The sequence below is a fragment of the Heterodontus francisci genome, chromosome 36 (genome assembly GCF_036365525.1).
Source record: "Heterodontus francisci isolate sHetFra1 chromosome 36, sHetFra1.hap1, whole genome shotgun sequence".
Lineage (NCBI taxonomy): Eukaryota > Metazoa > Chordata > Chondrichthyes > Heterodontiformes > Heterodontidae > Heterodontus > Heterodontus francisci.
In genome coordinates this window covers 20,472,326-20,492,517 of record NC_090406.1, presented here as the reverse complement: position 1 = coordinate 20,492,517, position 20,192 = coordinate 20,472,326, and the positions used below count along the sequence as shown (strand labels likewise).

The 20,192-nt window shown below is 43.4% G+C and overlaps 1 protein-coding gene across 1 annotated transcript in view; it reads left to right on the top strand.

The window, feature by feature from the left end:
- The window catches only part of LOC137351639 (alpha/beta hydrolase domain-containing protein 17B-like), a 72,299-nt gene that overhangs the window by 26,009 nt on the left and 26,098 nt on the right, over window positions 1-20,192 (top strand). The window contains exon 2 of the mRNA XM_068016290.1: window positions 7,960-8,154. Coding sequence (XP_067872391.1) covers window positions 7,960-8,154 — 195 coding nt within the window. The remainder of the gene's footprint in view (window positions 1-7,959; window positions 8,155-20,192) is intronic.

Genomic DNA, 20,192 nt, shown 5'->3' with positions numbered 1-20,192 from the left:
GAATGGCAGATATATTTCAATTAAGATGTGGCACCAGTGTCTGTAATCTACATTATTACTTGAAGATTGAGATAAATTGGCCGTTTCGGCCTTGTGATTATGCTGAGCACCCTGTGTTGCTTTGCAATAATATTGCATTCTTCAGAGTTGCAAACTCTGTATGTTTCTGCTGCTGTGAATGTACATTGGGTAGTTTAATATTGCATTCTGAGGTCAAAGCTGCTACATTCATGCAGTTGCTGGCCAGCTGTTGGTTTGAGTGCTTTGCAGAATTAAATGATTAAATCTGGTAGCTACAAAATGGAATCTTGTTAACTGGGTGGATTTTCATTCAGTTATGAGGATCTTATGCCTAATGGATAGATAAGCTGCATGCTACAGCATCAGGACTGCACATAAACTGTTACTGCAGGCCTGTTGGTCTAGATCCTAACATAACATGATATCTATCCTCCAACTGCCCAGCCCTCATGCTCTCCAGTGATCCCCCAATGTGTCCATTTTTATGGCGAAATGCCTTCTCACGCCAATTGGAAAGAACACAAGAAATAGGAGCAGGAGTAGACCATATGGCCCATCGAGCCTGCTCTGCCATTCACTACGATGGTGGCTGATCTTAAACTTCAGCTCCACTTTCCCACCTGCTCGCCATATCCCTTGATTCCCTGAGAGACCAAAAATCTGTCTATCCCAGTCTTAAAAGATGGAGCATCCACAACCCTCTGTGATAGAGAATTCCGAAGATTCACAACCCTTTGCGTGAAGTAATTTCTCCTCGTTTCAGTCCTAAATGATTGGTCGCTTGTCCTGAGACTCTTCCCCCGTGTTTTAGATTCCTTGACCAGTGGAAACAATCTTGCAGTGTCTACCCTATCCAGCCCCTTCAGAATCTTGTATGTTTCAATGAGATCACTTCTCATTCTTCTAAACGCCAGAGAGTATAGGCCCAATTTACTCGGCCTCTCTTCATAGGACAACGCCCTCATCCCAGGGGCCAATTTAGTGAACCTTCACTGTACCACCTCCATAGAAACATAGACATAGAAAATAGGAGCAGGAGTAGGCCTTTTGGCCCTTTGGGCCTGCTCTGCCATTCAAAAAAGATCATGGCTGATTGTCTAATTCAGTACCCTGTTCCCGCTTTCTCCCCATAGCCCTTGATCTCTTTGGCATTAAGAAATATATCTATCTCCTTCTTGAATATATTTAATGACATGGCCTCCACTGCCTTCTGCGGTAGAGAATTCCACAGGTTCACCACCCTCTGAAGAAATTTCTCTCATCTCAGTTCTAAATGGCATACCCCGTATCCTGAGACTGTGACTCCTGGTTCTGGACTCCCCAGCCATCGGGAACATCCTCCCTGCATCTAGCCTGTCTAGTCCTGTTAGAATTTTCTAGGTTTCTATGAGATCCCCTCTCATTCTTCTAAACGTTAGTGGATATAGGCCTAGTCGACCCAATCTCTCCTCATACGTCAATCCTGCCATCCCAGGAATCAGCCAAGTAAATCTACTTTGCACTGCCTCCAAGGCAAGAACATCCTTCCTCAGATAAGGAGACCAATGCAATGTATATCCTTTCTTAAATGTGGAGACCAAAACTGCACACAGCATTCCAGACCTGGTCTCACCAAAACCCTGCACAATTGTAGCAAGACTTCTTTATTCCTGTATTCCAATCCCCTTGCAGTAAAGGTCAACATGCCATTTGCCTTCCTAATGGTTTGCTGTACCTGCGTGCTAACTTTCTGCATTCCTTGTATAGCGCACACAGGTCTCTTTGAACATCAACACTTACACGTTTCACACCTTTTAAAAAATATTCTGCTTTTTTATTTTCGTGACCAAAGTGAATAACTTCATGTTTCCCTACATTTATACTTAATCTTCCATCTTGTTGCCCACTCACTTAACCCGTCGAGAGTTCTTTGCAGCCTCTGTGTCCTCCCCACAGCTTATCTTTCCACCTACCTTTGTATCATCGGCAAACTTCGATACATTACTCTCTGTCTCTTCATCTAAGTCATTAATATAGATTGTAAATAGCTGAGGCCCCAGCACTGAATCTTGTGACACTCAACTATTCACTGCCTGCCAGCTTGAATATGTTACTTCCTGCCTGTTACGACCAGCTGAGGAAGGTGTCTCAGGCTCCCCTCTAGCCCCTTTCCTGGTTTGGCCGTAACAGGGTTTAACTTTTAAAACGATGTTTTTAGCTTCGCCTCATTCAGTGAGTCCTTGCTCATTGCTTTCTAATTGTAATTGTAAATGAACCAATCAGACAGGCTTTCTTAGGTTTAAACAAGAAAGGTGCAAGTTTATTAGCCTTAACACTCTAACCCAGTTAAACTTACTAAAAATATGCGACACAGCCGTGCTAGCATGCATACGCAATAAACACACACACAAATAGATACAGAGGAGAAGAAAGAAAGGGGGAGGGTTTTGGAGTAGTAGATGGAATTCAGTTATTGTCTTTGTTTTGGATGTAAAGTCCTTGATTGGAGTTATGTCTGGCAGTTCTTGCTGGGGCCCAGTGCACATTTTCAGACTTATTTCGCTGGTACCAGAAGGCTGGAGAAGTCCTCTGTCTTGAGGCTTAAGTTGCTTTCGTGGGTCCCTGGAACTTTGTCTGAGAGAGAGAAAGACAGGCAGAGAGCGGTGCTTTCTTCTTGAAGTTCAATTGCAGTCTGCCCAAACCTTTCTGTGAGGCACAATTCAAAAACCGTTCCCAGTCTGGTCAGCAGGTAAGTCAAGTGACCAGCTCTTCTGCGAGGGCTATTGATTCTTCAAAGCTTACTAGGCACACTCGGTGGTTGGGGGTGGGGTGGGGTGGCGTGCTGGCTCTTACACAGATAATGGCTCTCAATGTCTTTTGATCAACACTATTGACAAAACCCATCTTGCTAATTGAATCAGGGAGCACTCACATTTACTCTCTATGCAACTGTCTCTCAGAATGCAAATGTGCAGCCATGTTTTCAGCTGTTCATCCCTGTGGTCTTTTTAAACAAGTTATGTTCAATGCCCAGTAAAAGGTCAAGTAGTATTCCATTTGACAAAATTAATATGTTTCCATTTGGCTGGTGTGGATTCCATCACATGTCCATTAACCAATCATCTATCCATGCTAATATATTACTCCCAACGTCATATGCCCTTATCTTGTCTATTAATCTTTTGAAAATCCAGGTATACTACATCTTCTGGTTCCCCTTTATCAACCTTACTAGTTGTATCTTTGAAAAACTCTAATCAGTTTGTCAAACAGGATTTCCCTTTCATAAAAACATGTTGACTTGTTCAAATCATACTGTGCTTGTCTACATGCTTTGTTAAGACTTCCTTAATAATAGCTTCCAGCATTTTCCCAATGACTGATAGGTTAACTGGTCTGTAGTTCCCTGTTTTCTCTCTCCTTCCTTTCTTGAATAGCGGTGTAACATTTGCCAACTTCCAATTTGATGGGACAGTTCCCAAATCTAAGGAATTTTGGAAAATCAGAGTTAGCGTATCCACTATCACTGCAGCTGTCTCTTTTGGAACCCTATAAAATGCTCTTACAACTTGTTTTTATGTTACAGGCTAGTTTACTCATTCTATTTTTTCCTTTTTTATCAACTTTTTGGTGGCCCTTTGCTGGTTTCTAAAACACGGCCAATCCTCAGCCTTGCCGCTCTTTTTTTTTTTGCAGCAATGTCAGCCTCTTCTTTCAATCTAATACTATCCTTGGCTTCCTGAGTGAGCCATGGATGGGTCTTACTGAGTTTTTGTTTTTCGGTGAGATGTATTTTTGTTGAACATAGAGTTGTTTCTTTGAAGGTTTTCCACTGTTCATTTACCGCCATACCTTTTAGTCTATTTACCCAATTTACCTTAGCCAGTTCTTCCCGAATGCCTACATAATTGGGTTTAAGATTCTTGTTTGCGGTTGGAGTATGTCACTTTCAAACTTAACATGGAATTGAATGGTATTCTTTCTTTTTCTTTCTTTTGGGCCTCCTTATCTCGAGAGACAATGGATACGCGCCTGGAGGTGGTCAGTGGTTTGTGAAGCAGCGCCTGGAGTGGCTATAAAGGCCAATTCTGGAGTGACAGGCTCTTCCACAGGTGCTGCAGAGAAATTTGTTTGTTGGGGCTGTTGCACAGTTGGCTCTCCCCTTGCGCCTCTGTCTTTTTTCCTGCCAACTACTAAGTCTCTTCGACTCGCCACACTTTAGCCCGCCTTTATGGCTGCCCGCCAGCTCTGGCGAATGCTGACAACTGACTCCCACGACTTGTGATCAATGTCACACGATTTCATGTCGCGTTTGCAGACGTCTTTATAACGGAGACATGGACGGCCGGTGGGTCTGATACCAGTGGCGAGCTCGCTGTACAATGTGTCTTTGGGGATCCTGCCATCTTCCATGCGGCTCACATGGCCAAGCCATCTCAAGCGCCGCTGACTCAGTAGTGTGTATAAGCTGGGGGTGTTGGCCGCTTCAAGGACTTCTGTGTTGGAGATATAGTCCTGCCACCTGATGCCAAGTATTCTCCGAAGGCAGCGAAGATGGAATGAATTGAGACGTCGCTCTTGGCTGGCATACGTTGTCCAGGCCTCGCTGCCGTAGAGCAAGGTACTGAGGACACAGGCCTGATACACTCGGACTTTTGTGTTCCGTGTCAGTGCGCCATTTTCCCACACTCTCTTGGCCATTCTGGACATAGCAGTGGAAGCCTTACCCATGCGCTTGTTGATTTCTGCATCTAGAGACAGGTTACTGGTGATAGTTGAGCCTAGGTAGGTGAACTCTTGAACCACTTCCAGAGCGTGGTCGCCAATATTGATGGATGGAGCATTTCTGACATCCTGCCCCATGATGTTCGTTTTCTTGAGGCTGATGGTTAGGCCAAATTCATTGCAGGCAGACGCAAACCTGTCGATGAGACTCTGCAGGCATTCTTCAGTGTGAGATGTTAAAGCAGCAAAGAGGAGTTCTCTGATGAGGACTTTCCGTACTTTGGACTTCGCTCTTAGACGGGCAAGGTTGAACAACCTGCCCCCTGATCTTGTGTGGAGGAAAATTCCTTCTTCAGAGGATTTGAACGCATGTGAAAGCAGCAGGGAGAAGAAAATCCCAAAAAGTGTGGGTGCGAGAACACAGCCCTGTTTCACACCACTCAGGATAGGAAAGGGCTCTGATGAGGAGCCACCATGTTGAATTGTGCCTTTCATATTGACATGGAATGAGGTGATGATACTTAGTAGCTTTGGTGGACATCCGATCTTTTCTAGTAGTCTGAAGAGACCACGTCTGCTGACGAGGTCAAAGGCTTTGGTGAGATCAATGAAAGCAATGTAGAGGGGCATCTGTTGTTCACGGCATTTCTCCTGTATCTGACGAAGGGAGAACAGCATGTCAATAGTCGATCTCTCTGCACGAAAGCCACACTGTGCCTCAGGGTAGACGCGCTCGGCCAGCTTCTGGAGCCTGTTCAGAGCGACTCGAGCAAAGACTTTCCCCACTATGCTGAGCAGGGAGATTCCACGGTAGTTGTTGCAGTCACCGCGGTCACCTTTATTATGATCACTATTTCCCAGTGGATCTTTTACTATGACATTACTAATTAAGCCTGCTTCATTACACAATCCTAGATCTGATAGCTTTTATCCCTAGTGGGTTACAAAACGTATTGCTCTAAGAAATTGACCGAAAACATTTTACAAATTCATCTTCTTGCCAATTTCTTTGTCCCAGTCCATATGAAGATAAAAGTCCCCCACAATTATTACATTGTCTTTGTTATAAACTCCATAATTTCTTGTTTAATGCTCTGTCCAACGGTATAACTACTATTATAAACTGCGCCCACCAGGGTCTTTGGATTCTTGATATTCCTAATTTCCACCCATACTGATTCTACTTCATGATCTTCTGAAGCCAGATCCTTTCTCACTATTGTCCTTATGTCATTCTTTACTATCAGGGCTAGCCCTCCTGCTTTGCCATTCTGTCTGTCTTTCCAAAATATTGGAATATTTATTTCCGAACCTTGATCACCTTGTAACCATGTCTCTGTAATGGCAATTGGATCTAAATCATTTATCTCTTTGTGCCACTAGGATTTTTATCTTATTGCAGATGCTTTGCGCGTTCAGATAAAGAACCTTTAATTTCATTTTGTTACTTTTATTCCCTGCAATGATGTTATTCACTGATGTCCAATTTTTGTTAAACTCTCTGTCCCTTCCTGTCCTATTCTGCTTGTCTTTACCCAGAACACTATACTGTTCTGATGCCTCAACCTTTCCCTTTGGATTTCTAAATCTCCCTTAACCCGAACCTTCCCCTATGCCCCCCCCCCCCCCCCTCCCACTCTGTTCGTTCACAATCTCTATCCTTATCTGCTGGCACACTGTTAAATTTGTACGCTCTGTCCCTTCCTGCCTTGATTATCATTGCCCTTATTGCTATCTTGCTGTGTTGCCTTCCCCTCTCTATTTAAATAATCACTTCTTCCCTCACATGATCTCTCGCCACCACTATTCAGGTTGAAGTCCTTTCTACCGTCCCAGTTATATGATTTGCCAGAATGCTGTTCCCAGCACTGTTCAGGTGAAGATCATCCCAACGGTACAGATCCCACTTTCCTCAGTACTGGTGGCAGTGCCCCATGAATCGAAACAAAGTGATTCTTGACGACGCAGCTGGCCGCTAACATCATCAGACTGCGGCAATTTGCGCACATGTGCAAATGGGCTCCTGCTCTCTGCGCATGCGCGGCTTTGCGCATGGCCAGGACTGGTTGGCGCATGCGCAGATGATGTAATCATGTAACACGGGGAAGCGGGAACAGGGCGGAAAGCACAGAGAGATCGGCCACAGACCTTGGTGGCGGCGGGTGCGCTCTCCTCTCCCACCCCACCCACCACCCTCCCTGCTCTCTCGCCCCCCGCTTGCTCTCACCGACCATTATTCGCTGCCTTTGTGTGATTATTTGAGCAGCTCCATCTTTAGTCTTGGCATCTGCCTGAATGTCGCAGGCTGTGACGTTTTAGTGGAACAGGCTGCATGTGCCTGTGCAGCACCACCTAATGATTGCGTTGTCAGCAAACGCAGCCTAAGCAGGCAGCTCAGAATATTTTACACTGGTAGGATAGGGTTACCAACCATCCAGGAATTCAAGATTAATCTTCAGGACACTGCTGGGAACAACCCAGGGGAAAAGCATAAAAACATTATTTTCTTTTTTATTAGTTATAAAAATGTTGAAATTGGGAAAGAAAAAGCTGCTTGCTGGTTACAAATCATCAAATCAGGTATTGAAGAGTCTTTGCCATTCTAGTGGTTGGAGTAAATAGGAATGTAGTGATTGTAGGACACAGTATTATCGGGAGGATAGATACAGTTCACTACAGCTGAGAGCGAAGAGTCCAGAAGGCTGCGTTGTCTGCCCGGTGCCAGGCTCGGGACATCTGCTCAGGGCTGGAGAGGAACTTGCAGTGGGAGGGGGAGGATCTAGTTGTTGTGGTCCACTTACATACCAACAACATAGGACTAGGAAAGACATTCTGCATAGGGAGTATGAACAGCTAGGGGCTAAGTTAGAAAGCAGAACCTCAAAGGTGGTAATCTCTGATTACCTGAGCCACAAGAAAATTGGTGTAGGGTAAATAAGATTAGAGTTAAATGTGTGGCTCAAAGATTGCTGTGGTAGAAATGGGTTTCGCCTGTTTATGGTCTTTAGTGTACAAATACAATTCTGCCATGTCAAATATCAGTTTCTGGACTCTCTCTCACCATTTAAATAAGGTTCCTCTCATCGCCAGAAAATATTTCTGTTTACTCCACAGGCCCAGTGCAATATAGCAACATTTTGCAGACTTTCTACCTGTGGAGTTTCCTACCTCAATGATAGCACTGATAAAATTACTTTGATATCAGCTTGTAACGGTATTTCTCTTTGCTTCCAGGTTCACCCTTCTCTTCTCCCATGGGAATGCAGTGGATTTGGGTCAGATGAGCAGCTTCTACATTGGTCTAGGCACCAGAATCAACTGTAACATCTTCTCCTATGACTACTCAGGGTATGGAGTCAGCAATGGAAAACCTTCCGAGAAGAACCTTTATGCAGACATTGACGCTGCATGGCAGGCATTGCGAACCAGGTATGCTTTATGAGATGTTTTACTAAACGTTGAAGGGGCTCATTATTTTTGTTAAAATTTGTCATCTTACTGTAGTTTGTACATTTTACTAATTGCTTTGTAAGTGTTACGACCAGGTGAGAAAGCTGTCTAGGAGTCCCTCTCAGCCTTCACCTGGTCTTACCATAACAGGGTTTAATTTTTAAAACACCATGTTTTTAGCTCCCCCTTGGTGAATCCTTTTTCACCGCTTTCCTATTATAAGGCAAAGAAACCAGCACAAATAGATTTTCTTAGGTTTAAAGAAGAAAAGTTGAAATTTATTATCTTAAACTTTAATTCGGTTGCGCCTACGGATACACGACGCGCCCACACTAGCATGCATCTGCGATATATGCAAATAGAGACAGAAAAGAGAAGAAAAAAATAAAGTGGAAAAGTTTGAGGCAAAACCTAAAGAGTTTTTGTTATGGTTCTTCAAGCTCACTGTAGAATCCTTGATTGTAGGTAGGCCCAGTATTCTTCTTAAACCTTGTTTGCTGCAGGAGACTTTTCTCTCTTGTGATTCATGTGTTTTCAGTGGATTCGAGGCTAGTGAGAAAGAGATGGGAGCAGACAGGAGAGATCGTCTCAGTCCAGGAGCAAACAGACACTCTCAGTTCAGTCTCTCTGTGGCTAGTTCAAAAGACCCTGCAACAGCCAGTCAGTCATGTGACCTGCTGGTCTAACCAGTCCTGGATTGTATCACCTTAGCAGTCTCTGGAATGCTCCTCTTGCACATAATACCCGGTGATCAAGGTCCATTGTGGGTTGAATGTGTCAGACAATGGTCCTTTGTCCTTCCGTTCACCGTCTGTTAACATGCAAATGTCTTTTCCAGCCATTGTTGATCTGTTTAACAAGTCATTTCCTCACTCCAACAGTTTAAAATCAATGTTTATGACAAAATTAATGTGCCTCATTCTTGGCAGTTTTATAAGGTTCATTAAGGTGCTGACATGTTTGGCTGAGACAATGCAGGTGACTGTAAAAAACATGAAGTATAATGTGACTGCATAATCTGAGTGATAGTGTTGAAATACCTGCCTGTTAAATTAATTCAGGATTGTCTATATTCTTGAATGGGTCTTGTTTATATAGTGGTTTTGAGTGATACCCAGCAACACTTTAGGCTGTGGACAAAGAGTACAGATTATAGTGCTTTGTCACAACTCCAAATAGTGTAAAGTCTTGCATAAACTAAATGGATATTTTGTGATTATCACTGTCATACTCTTACCACAATATTGCTAATGTTTTTAACCATAATGTTTAGCGTTAACCATGCATGTTAAGGGAGGAAGTTCCAGGACAAATTCTGTTTTGATATGGTCCATATAGAAATCTAGTCCAGAAGGAGAGACAAAGAAAGAATGCATTTATTTAGCACCTCATTATGTCTTCAGGATGTCCCAAAGATTCCTTCAGTTGAAGGATTACTTCATGACTTGTAAACAGTGTTGTTAGATGGGCAAACAAAGCAGCCAATTTGGAATTGAATAAATGACCAGATAATCTTTGGTGGTGGTTGTTTAAAAAGTGTTGTCCAGGACACTGAGATGGCTCCCTGCTCTTGGAGTAGTATCATGAAATCTCCAATATCCACCTCAACAGGCGCAGACCCTTGGTTTGCCATCCCATTCGAAAGATGGCACCTTGGTGTTGCATTGAAGGATTAGTCTAGATTATGTGCTTAAATCTGTAATGGGGCTTGAACGCGCTACCTACTGACTCAGGTAAGAATGTTACTATCGCAACCTTTGGGTTTTTTGTGTAAGATGCTTGTTCATGTTCAGCATCACTGGACACACACTCTCCGCAGACCTTGCATCCTATGATTCACAGTGCATCTTTTACCATAATGCATCTACTTAAACAGTGGCGGCACAGTGGCACTGTGGTTAGCACCGTAGCCTCACCGCTCCAGCGACCTAGGTTAAGTTCTGGGTACTGCCAGTGCGGAGTTTGCAAGTTCTCCCTGTGACTGCGTGGGTTTCCGCCGGGTGCTCCGGTTTCCTCCCGCAGCCAAAGACTTGCAGGTTGATAGGTAAATTGGCCATTGTAAATTGTCCCTAGTGTAGGTAGGTGGTAGGACAATGGTGGGGATGTAGTAAGGAATATGGGATTAATGTAGGATTAGTATAAATGGGTGGTTGTTGGGTCGGCACAGACTTGGTAGGCCGAAGGGCCTGTTTCAGTGCTGTATCTCTAAATAAATAAATAAATTAACAATGCTGCAGGGATTTTAACAAAGACCCCCGGTACATAAACTAGCTACTGAAATTTTGCACTTGCTGCCATTTGCATTTCCCTCTCATTACGGAAAATGGATTGAAAAGCACTCTTAACAAATCAGGTACAGCTTCAAACTGATTGGTTTATTTTACATAACATACATAAATGAACTGTATATACTTTTCACAGTGAAATTCAATCCTCTATACTCCTTGATTATGGAAACACAAGTTCATGCCAGCTCTCTGCAGAGCAATCCTATCAGTTTCATTCTCCAGCTCTATCCCCGTAGCCCTGTAAGTAGTGCCCATCTAATTTCCTTTTGAAATCATTCATCGTCTTCTACTATCCTCGTAGGCAGTGAGTTTCAGGTCATTACTATGCTTTAACAAGTTCTTCCTCACATCCCCTCTGCATCTCTTGCTCCAAACGTTAAATCTGTGTCCACTAGTCCTTGTGCCATCAGCTAATGGCAATAGCTTTTCTTTGTGTATCCTATCTAACGCTAATTCCATAAATGTAAGTTCATTTCTCTAGCTAAGCTATTCAAGGCTAAGCTGGTTCAGATATTTTAAATGCAGGAAACTTTCTGCTGCTGCTGCCTGTTGACCTCACAGTTCTCACTGTCAGGAGACTTTTCTGTCCTCTGCTTTAAGGCTGTGTGTAATAATATAGCTTTCATCATTAACTCGCAATGGATATTTTGCAAACATTGACTGAAGACAAAGGCATTTCGTTTTTTTGATGGCCAAGAATAGCCTCAATCTTACCTAGGAAGTTGGAATTGATGGAAAGTTAAAAGAAATCTTAATTGCCCTTCCCATCTCACCATTTGTAGTGGTTTATGAAATTTAAACATGTTCAAGTGAGAAAGAAGTAAGTCTCACACTTATCCCATCATATTATCAGTTTGTGCCCTTATCTGAGATTTGCCAGAATAGGGATGAGGGATTTTAGCTACATGGTTAGGCCAGAGAATCTGGGGTTGTTCTCCTTGGATCAAAGGCAATTGAGGGGAGATTTGATTGAAATGTGCAAGTTTCTGACAGGGTTAGATAAGATCGACAAAGAAAAGCTATTGGTACAAGGACAGTGGACACAGATTTAACTTTTGGAGCAAGTGATGCAGAGGGGATATGAGGAAGAACTTGTTAAAGCATGGTAATGACCTGAAACTCGCTGCCTACGAGGACGGTAGAAGTGAAGACGATGAATGATTTCAAAAGGAAATTGGATGGGCACTTGAGGCAAATGAACTTACAGGGCTACGGGGATAGAGCTGGAGAATGAAACTGATTGGATTGCTCTGCAGAGAGCTGGCATGGACCTGATGGGCTAAATGGCCTCCTCCTTTGCCATTATGATTCTATGACTCATGTAAGTACAGCACCAGATTGGCAGTGTTTCAACAAAAACTTATATAGTGCCTTTAATGTAATAAAATGGCCCAAGGCATTTCACAGGATCATAATAGAACAAAATATGACACAAAGCCACATAAGATGCTAGGTTGGATCACCAAAATCTTTGCCAAAGAGGTAGGTTTTAAGGAGTGTCTTAAAGGAGGAAAGCGAGATAGAGAGGCAGAGAAGTGTAGGAAGGGAATTCCAGAGCTTCGGGCCTAGGCAGCTGAAAGCTTGGCCAACAATGGTGGAGCGATTAAAATAGTCTATCTTGGAAGGCTGGGTGGCTGGAGGAGGTTACAGAGATAGAGATTTGAAAACAAGGATGTTGCTTGACTGGGAGCCAATGTAGGTCAGCGAGTATAGTGATAAGTGAATGGGACTTGGTGCGAGTAAGGACCAAGGATGGAGTCTGTAGCTAGGGAACAGAGTTTGGAGTGGGGATCTAAGGCAATGGCTTCAGTCTTCCAAATATTTAATTGGATGAAATTTCTGTTCATCCAGTAATGGATGTCTGATAAGCAGTTTGATAATTTAATACCAGGATATACTCACTCTGGAATCGATGACTTGGTTACGTTTTGTGACCGTATGTTGACTTCACAACTCCCCCAATGCAAAGTCGATGAGCTTGCCGAGCATTACCATTTAGGCTATTGGCTTATGCTTGCAACTAACTTGAATATGCATTCAGTAGGGGAAGTATGTCACAGGCACTAAGCAGAGAGATTTCACCTGAAACGTGACGACCAGTGGGAACAGTGAGGTGGTATTTTTTAATATGTAGTTAAATTGAGATTAAAGTGTGCTATACTAATCAATAACTGAGCGATTCTCTTGTGAAGCATCCATGAATCCTATGAGGTGTAAATCCAGCATTTAGAACAAGGTACCAAGGTGCTGATCAGTTCAAAAGTGTTGTCGCATCTCAAAGGGCAAGTGACTTTGAAGACCACTAATTAAAGTGACAATAACTTTTTTTAAACCTAATTGCAAGTATTTGGTTACTAACGTGCCATTCTGTAATCTTGTGGAAGTACATGATGTCATTATGAAAGAAAAACAAAAAGTGCTGGAAATACGCAGCAGGTCTGGCAGCATCTGTGGAGAGAGAAGCAAAGTTAATGTTTCAGGTCTGTGACCTTTCATCAGAACTGGCAAAGATTAGAAAATAATTAGGTTTTAAGCAAGTGAAGGGGGTGGGGGAGAGAACAACGGGGAAGGTGTTTGATGGGGCAGGAGAGATTAAATAACAGAGCTGTCCTGGGACAAAGGCAAAGCATGTGTTAATGCTTGTGGTGAAAGACAAAGCATTAGTCCAGCGAGACTGTTAATAGCGGAATAATGAGCAGCTCTGAAGTCTTTATGCTGTGTTACGACCAGGTGAGTAAGGGGTCTCAGGCTCCCCTTTCACCCCTTTTAACATAGTGATTTTAACTTAACACCTCAGTGAGCACTTGCTCTTGCTCCTCTAATTATAGTTGTAAATTAACCGATCGGACAGGTTTTCTTGAGTTTAAACAAGAAAGATATAAGCTTATTAACCTCATCACTCTAAACTGGTTAAAATTACTAAAATACGCGACGCATCCACACTCTCGTTCATACGAGAGGTGCACACAAACACACACAAATAGATACAGAGGGGAAAAAACAGAGTTGGGAGGTTGGAGTAGAGTCCTTAGTAAAAGTGGAATTTAAATGCGGAAGTGTAGTCCCAGTGTCCATAGTTGAAATTGAAGTCTTGAAGTCCTCACTGGGCCATGTGCACAATTTGGACGCTTCTCTGGTTCCGGAAGGCCAAAGAGAGGCTTTATCCTTCCTCCTTTTGTTGACTGTGAGGTCCTGTATATTTGAGGTCTGTCTGCAACCGAGGCTCCCCTGGGACTTTGATGGAGAGAGAGAGAGTTCCTTCTTTGGAGTTCAGTTACTGTCTTTCTCTGGCGCAATTCACAAATTGAGTTTATACAGGCAGTCATGACCATCTTTGTTTGAAACAGCACCTTCTGGAATGATATTTGAAATTCAAGGCTGTTCAGTCATACTTGGTGGGGCGGGGCGGGGAGGTGCGGTTTGGTTCTTTCAAAGTCAATGGGTGTCGATGGCGCTTGACCCAACAATGACAAAACCATTCCACGTAATTTAATCAGAGAGCACCCCATTGTTCTGGCTAGACTGGGTAATCACCTCGGTCTCCAGGCAGCCTTTGGCTTTTCATGTGCAAATTCATGTGTGGCCATCTTGAGCTGCTCTTCTGCTTTTTTTAAAAAAAGTTATTTGTAATGATGTCCAGTAAAAATTTCAGGCAAAGTTCCATACGGTGAAATTAATATTTTCCATTTGGCATGTGGGATTTCCGTCACAGCTCTGTGTTTATTTTAGTTGAACATCCAATTTGTAAGAATCGACTTTGACTGCGAAACTGACGAGGTGACATAGTCCAAGGGCATCTCTGACTATACCACTTCTTTCTGTACATTAAACAGTATAAAGACAAGGTGTAAGCTAACAAAAACTGATGCCTTACACATGAAAGTTTGGAATCAGAAAAAGACTATTAGACCTATAAAGCTCTTTCCTCTGTACTTAGAGTATCAGCTGACCCAAAATTAAGCTGCTTTTTATGATAGCATTTATTGGGAGAGTTTGATTGATCACTAGCTGCTGCTAAACTGTAAATGTGTTCCTTATAAATGTGATTATTTTGCTATGCCAGATGCCTGGAGGAAACCTTCCTCTGAGGTGTTTGTGCACACGCAATATAGCGTTTTCTTCTGAACTCACTTTTCTCTAGCTAGTCCCCATGCAACAATGTAGGTAAAGTTACAAGAGCAGATGACGGTCATAGCAGCTCTTTGCCTTCCCCTCCCATCTCTCGGCTGTGAACATTATATGTAGGGGTTATGACCCGGTGAGAAAGGAGTCTAGGGTTCCCCCTCAGCCTTTACCTGGTCTTACCCTAACGGTTTAATTTTAAACACACCTTGTTTTTAGCTCATCCTCGGTGAATCCTTGTTCACTGCTTTTGGCAAAGATATCAGCATCAACAGGTTTTCTTGAGTTTAAAGAAGAAAGGTGACATTTATTAAATTTAAACTCTAATTCGGTTAATGCTTATGGATACACGACACGCCCATGCTAGCATGCATACACGATACACACACAAATAGAGACAGAAAAGAGAAGAAAATTAAGTGGAAAAGTTTGAGGCAATATCTGAAGATGGTTTTTGTTACGGTTCTTTGAGCTTACTGATTGTAGGTAGATCTTGCTCTTTGTTGGGGCCCAGTATTCTTCTTAAACCTTGTTCGCTGTAGGAGACCTTTCTCTCTTGGGGTTCATGTGTCTTCAGTGGATTTGGAATTCTGTGCGAAAAAGATAGGAGCAGACGGGACAGGAGAGGTCTTCTTCAGTCCAAGAGCATATTGCAGTCTCTCTGTTCAAAACTCTTTATACAATTCAGAAAAAACAGTTTGCCAAGCAGGCTAGTCACGTGACCAGCTGGCCTGACCACGCCTGTTTGTGGATTCGGCCATCCCAGCAGTCATCCTGAAATTTGAGCTCCCTCGCCTTCAGTGGCTGGTGCTCAAAGTCCATTGTGGGTTAAATTGGATAAGGGAAGTGACCCCTTTGTCTCCACAAGCACTGTCTGTTAATATACAAATGTCTTTCCAGCTAAGGGACTGGTGATTTTTTTTTTAAACAAGTCCTTTCTTCACTTCAGCAACAGTTTTCAAATCAATGTTCATATGACAAAATTAATGTGCCTCATTCTTGGCAGGGGGGGGGTCTGCATGAAGGTAGGTTGAACAAAAATACCAATTTGAACATGTACTCTTATCAATTTTGAGACACCCTTCCTAAATATGGCATGTTTGTCACAGATGCTGCTGCTGTTATTCCACAGACCTGGCTATTCCAGATATCCAATAGCAAAAAAGATCACAAGCTCAATTTTCCATCCAGCTACTAGGGTCACTGTTACCAGTGTTGCATAATATGATGACTTGGTTGTTATGTTAGTGGTGTCATTTTTAATTTCATTTAATCCTTTCCAGTCTCAGGTGAGGTCAAGTTTCATCCTTCCAGATTAATAGCTACTCCTCAGTGCATTCTAGTTTAATGTTCCATTCAGATATCGGTGTGTACAATTTTAAGTTTTCTTATCACTGATATTGCTAATTGGAAAAATAAAAGCTGGTTTTTAAAATGTTGGGTTTGTAGACGTTCCCTAATTTTCTTCCTCTTTCCTGTGCTCGCTGACCTACATTCAAATCCCTGCATAACCTATCCCTTTCATATCGCTGTAACCTCCTACAATCTTCCGAGATCTCTGCACTCATCTGATTCTGGCCTCTTGCACATCCCTGATTTTAATTGTTCCACCATTGACGGTAGTGCCTTCAGCTTTCTAGGCCTTAGCCTCTGACATTCCCTCTCTACCTCTCTATCCGCCTCAAAGAAGCTCCTTTAAAATCAACCTCTTTGATCACCTATTGGTCACCTATCCTAATAGCACCTTATGTGGGTCAGTGTCAAACTTTGTATGATAACACTTCTGTGAAGCACCTTGGGATGTTGCATGATGCGATAGGCACAATATAAATACAACTCCTCCTCCTTTTCCATCTCCTTGTATTTGTAGGTGGGAAAGTAGAACAGTCCAATCTATAGAAGCCTCACAGTTACTGACATTGAACTTTCAACTTGATGCATGGAAGTGATGGCTGAAAGGATGTTTTACCACTACTTTGCCTTCCTCTCTGAGATGACCTGGAAACTTGAAGGGAACTGGTTTCTGAGCTCCGGCCTCTTGAGGGTCACGAATCCACTTTTCTGTACATCATCTGATGCTGTTAGTAAGCCAGACATTGGAAGTACGGTAAATGTAGAATGGGCCTGATATAGCAATTCTCAGTTATCCTGAAATTTCCATGGCCATCAGACAGAAGATACTTGAATTTCATTAAGACTTGAGTCAATCATGGAAGTAAGAGTTGAAGGGAAATATTAGAATTCTTTTCATTATACAGCTCTGTCATTTTTTTTTAGTATGATGATGATGCACATTTATAGAGAGAGGCCATCTTGTTTCTTTATTTTCGTGCTTTGGTAATGTAAGGAAAGGATCAGTATGTTTTCAATCATAAAAAAAATTTGCAAATGTTGTTTGCAGGCAAAACTCTTGCTGCCTGCAGCAAGGTGCTCTTTTCTCTTCCCCTCTAGTTGATTCCAGTGGGATAAAGCCTGTGCAGCTGTGCGTAGGGTTCAAAGTGACTCCCTGCTATATAAAACAAATTACACAATCAGCTAGACACACACTAGCTGTCAGTTCTTCGAGTGGAAAATAATTACCAAATTGTAGTCAGTATGAGTGATGCAATCAAAGTTCAAAGGCACGCCTGTCAACTCTTTGTTCTCATTATCCTTACCTGTGACTAATTATCTAGTGAAAGGTTATGAATTGATCAAATTAGCCTAAGTGGCCCTAAGGAACAGCAATTGTTCCATCTCTTCCCACAAGAACCACCATGGAACTTTTTTGTATTGTGTAACCTGACATTTTAAATGTCTCCAAGCACTTCATAGGCAACTGAGACATTGCTACACAAGTGTTCTCCTTTTCTTTGAGATTTGCATCTCATTTTGCAGGAATCCCTCAAAGAAAAGACTTTGCAGTGAGGCAGTAGTTCATTTGCAAGGAAATCTGTGCCAATAAATTGCCATTGTAGACATTGTATAATGTAGCCAATGTGGTTTACTTTGACCAGGGAGTGAGGGGCGTGGAGGGTTAGGGAAAGGGTTTACAACCTGACAAAATGTCTTATGCCCATAAAATCAGTTGCTAGCTGTGTAACCTGCAGGTGAGAGTAGACATTTTAAGGCAACGAAAGGGTGAAAACTTCTGTGTATCCTCCTCCTGTGCTGTTATGACTCTGACTATATGCACTGCATGCGAATGAGTCTTATCTCTTGATATGAGGAGAGAGAACCTTGCATGAGGAAGTGACACAGTTTTGGGCACTAAGTATGTCAGACAATACCATGCCTGTATCCCTTGTTTTGTCATATTAGTTGTACAATCTGATTAAAAACAAGGGGCTGAATTTTAGAGACGGCCCCCACCTTCCCCTGCCCACCCCCCCCCCCCCCCCAACGTCTGGGGTCAGGGCTGTTAATGCCTCCAAGAGAGGGCTGCCACGCACCCTAACGCCATGAAGGCCTGGGCTGATACTGCCGGCGGCGGCAAAGCCTCATGGCGGCCAGCCCGCCGCTCGGCGATGGGACCGCTATTAACATACTGAAATAAATTTAAATTGATGAATTAATTACCTTTACATTCCTGCCATCTGACCCAGTGCGGTATTCATGCTGCTGGCCGGCACTCCCACACTTTTGGATCCCCATCCGGGGAAGTGAGGCGTAACACTGGTGGGAGGGGGGAAGGAGGTAAGTTTCTCAGTGTTGGGGGGGTGCTGGGGTGTGGTGGAGTGGGGTCAAAGTAATATCATTGGTGTGGGGGATGGTGGGAAGGGTTATAGTTTAAAGTTTCTGTACTTTGGGCGGTGGGGGGGGGGGGTGAAGGCCAGGTGGACAATGTGTTTTGGGGGGTGGGGGTTGAGGAAGAGGGCAAGTAATTTACTTGTTATTGGGGGGTGTGGGAGAGGGACAGAATTAATGTATTTTTAAAAATTAAATGTTCCTATAAATATTTAAATTGAATGGTGGGGCTCGAAGCCCATTAAAAATGGCATCAGCGCCTGCGCGCAGGCAGCTGACACCATTGCCGGGGACAGACAGCCCGCCCCCTCCACGTTTTCAGGGAGGCAGTCTGCCCCAGCTATTTAAATGAGCCGCAGTGCTTAATATCTCTAATATCTCTGGCTCCATGATGTGCAGCCTGTGTGGGCTGGCCGCCATTGTTTTCGCCCGCTGCCGCGTATAGATTTCAGCCCAAGGTCTTTCACCTTTGTGAACAGTTGGTGGGGTGGAGAAGTACAGAGGCAGCATGTGAAACTAGCATGTTTAATTTTAATGTAAAGGTGCATCTCCTGGTGTGGCACTCACTAGGTGGTCCAGGAATGCCCCACATGTGATCCTTTGCTGCTAATTTAGCATGTGTCAGCTGAGACGCTAGTTGGAACATTACAATTGCCGTCAGCATGCCTGGACTGGGCAAGGGGAAAATCAGACAGGGTTCCAGTCTACATTGCTTCTAGTAAAGTGCATGTGTGTGGATTTTGATGAAGACAGCATGATGGTGTAATTTTAACACCCCTGCCCCCCAACTGCCATCTCCCCACAGTGCCTGCTGGAAACTAGGTAGTGAACCAGATAAAATGAGGGCAACAATTTACCCCGTCAGAACCCCACTGCCTTCCTGCTGTGTTTCGATGCTAACCTCTTTTGAGCAGGACACCTGTTCCAAGCTGGTCCAGGCCCTGATCTGCTATTTCAGTCCAAGGCCTGAGCAAGGCAACAATGATTGCTCCCCCACCAGGCCAAACCTGCCAGGAAGTGGATCAATGCCAGAAGAGATCCAGGAGGTAAGTCTTTTAATTTTTATTTTAGTTTGAGCCAGGAGAAGGCAGAGGACTTTGCTAACTGCCCCTGCCTTCTCTTGGCACTTAACCTAAATGTCATAGGCGAATTCCGCAGGTCCCTCTTTGTTGCATTCTGATTGCGATTTTCCATTCCCACCCGTTGGTCAAATAGCACATATAACCAAGTTCAGGCGGGGCTCCAGTGAAAGTGAAAGTCCGTGTCCATGGTCTTTGCACAAGCATTGCCCACTTTGTGACTCGCGAGCACTCTACCCCATTAAAATCGGGGCCTCTGTGTATGTTAGTTCCTGGATATTAAAACAGCATTTTAAGTATATGTGTTGGCTGGGCAAATTTTCATTTTATAGCTGACCATGTATTTGCTATGACCTGTGTTCCTCTGAACTTCCATTTACCTGATTAAATTTTTGTGTCCAAAAGCTTTGATAAAACTTCATCCCTTTGGTTTCCTCATTTTCACTTTGTCTACCACCTTCCCCTCCTCTCATTTCCACCCCCCCCCCCGCCTCCACTGCGGTTTCTCTTGTTAATCTATGCTTTATCAGTTATGAGAGGCTCTTCTTGACAAGGGGTCCAATATGAGTAAGAACATAAGAAATAGGGACTTGATTGGGCCACGCAACCCCTTGAGCCTGGTCTGCTATTCAATAAGGTCATAGCTGATCAGATTGTGGCATCAACTCCACTTTCCAACCTGCTCCCCATAGCCCTTGTAGATCAAAAATCTGTCTAACTCAGCCTTGAATATATTCAATGAACCAACCTCCACTCTTCTCTGGAGAACAGAAATTCTTAAATGGGAGACCCCTTATTCTGA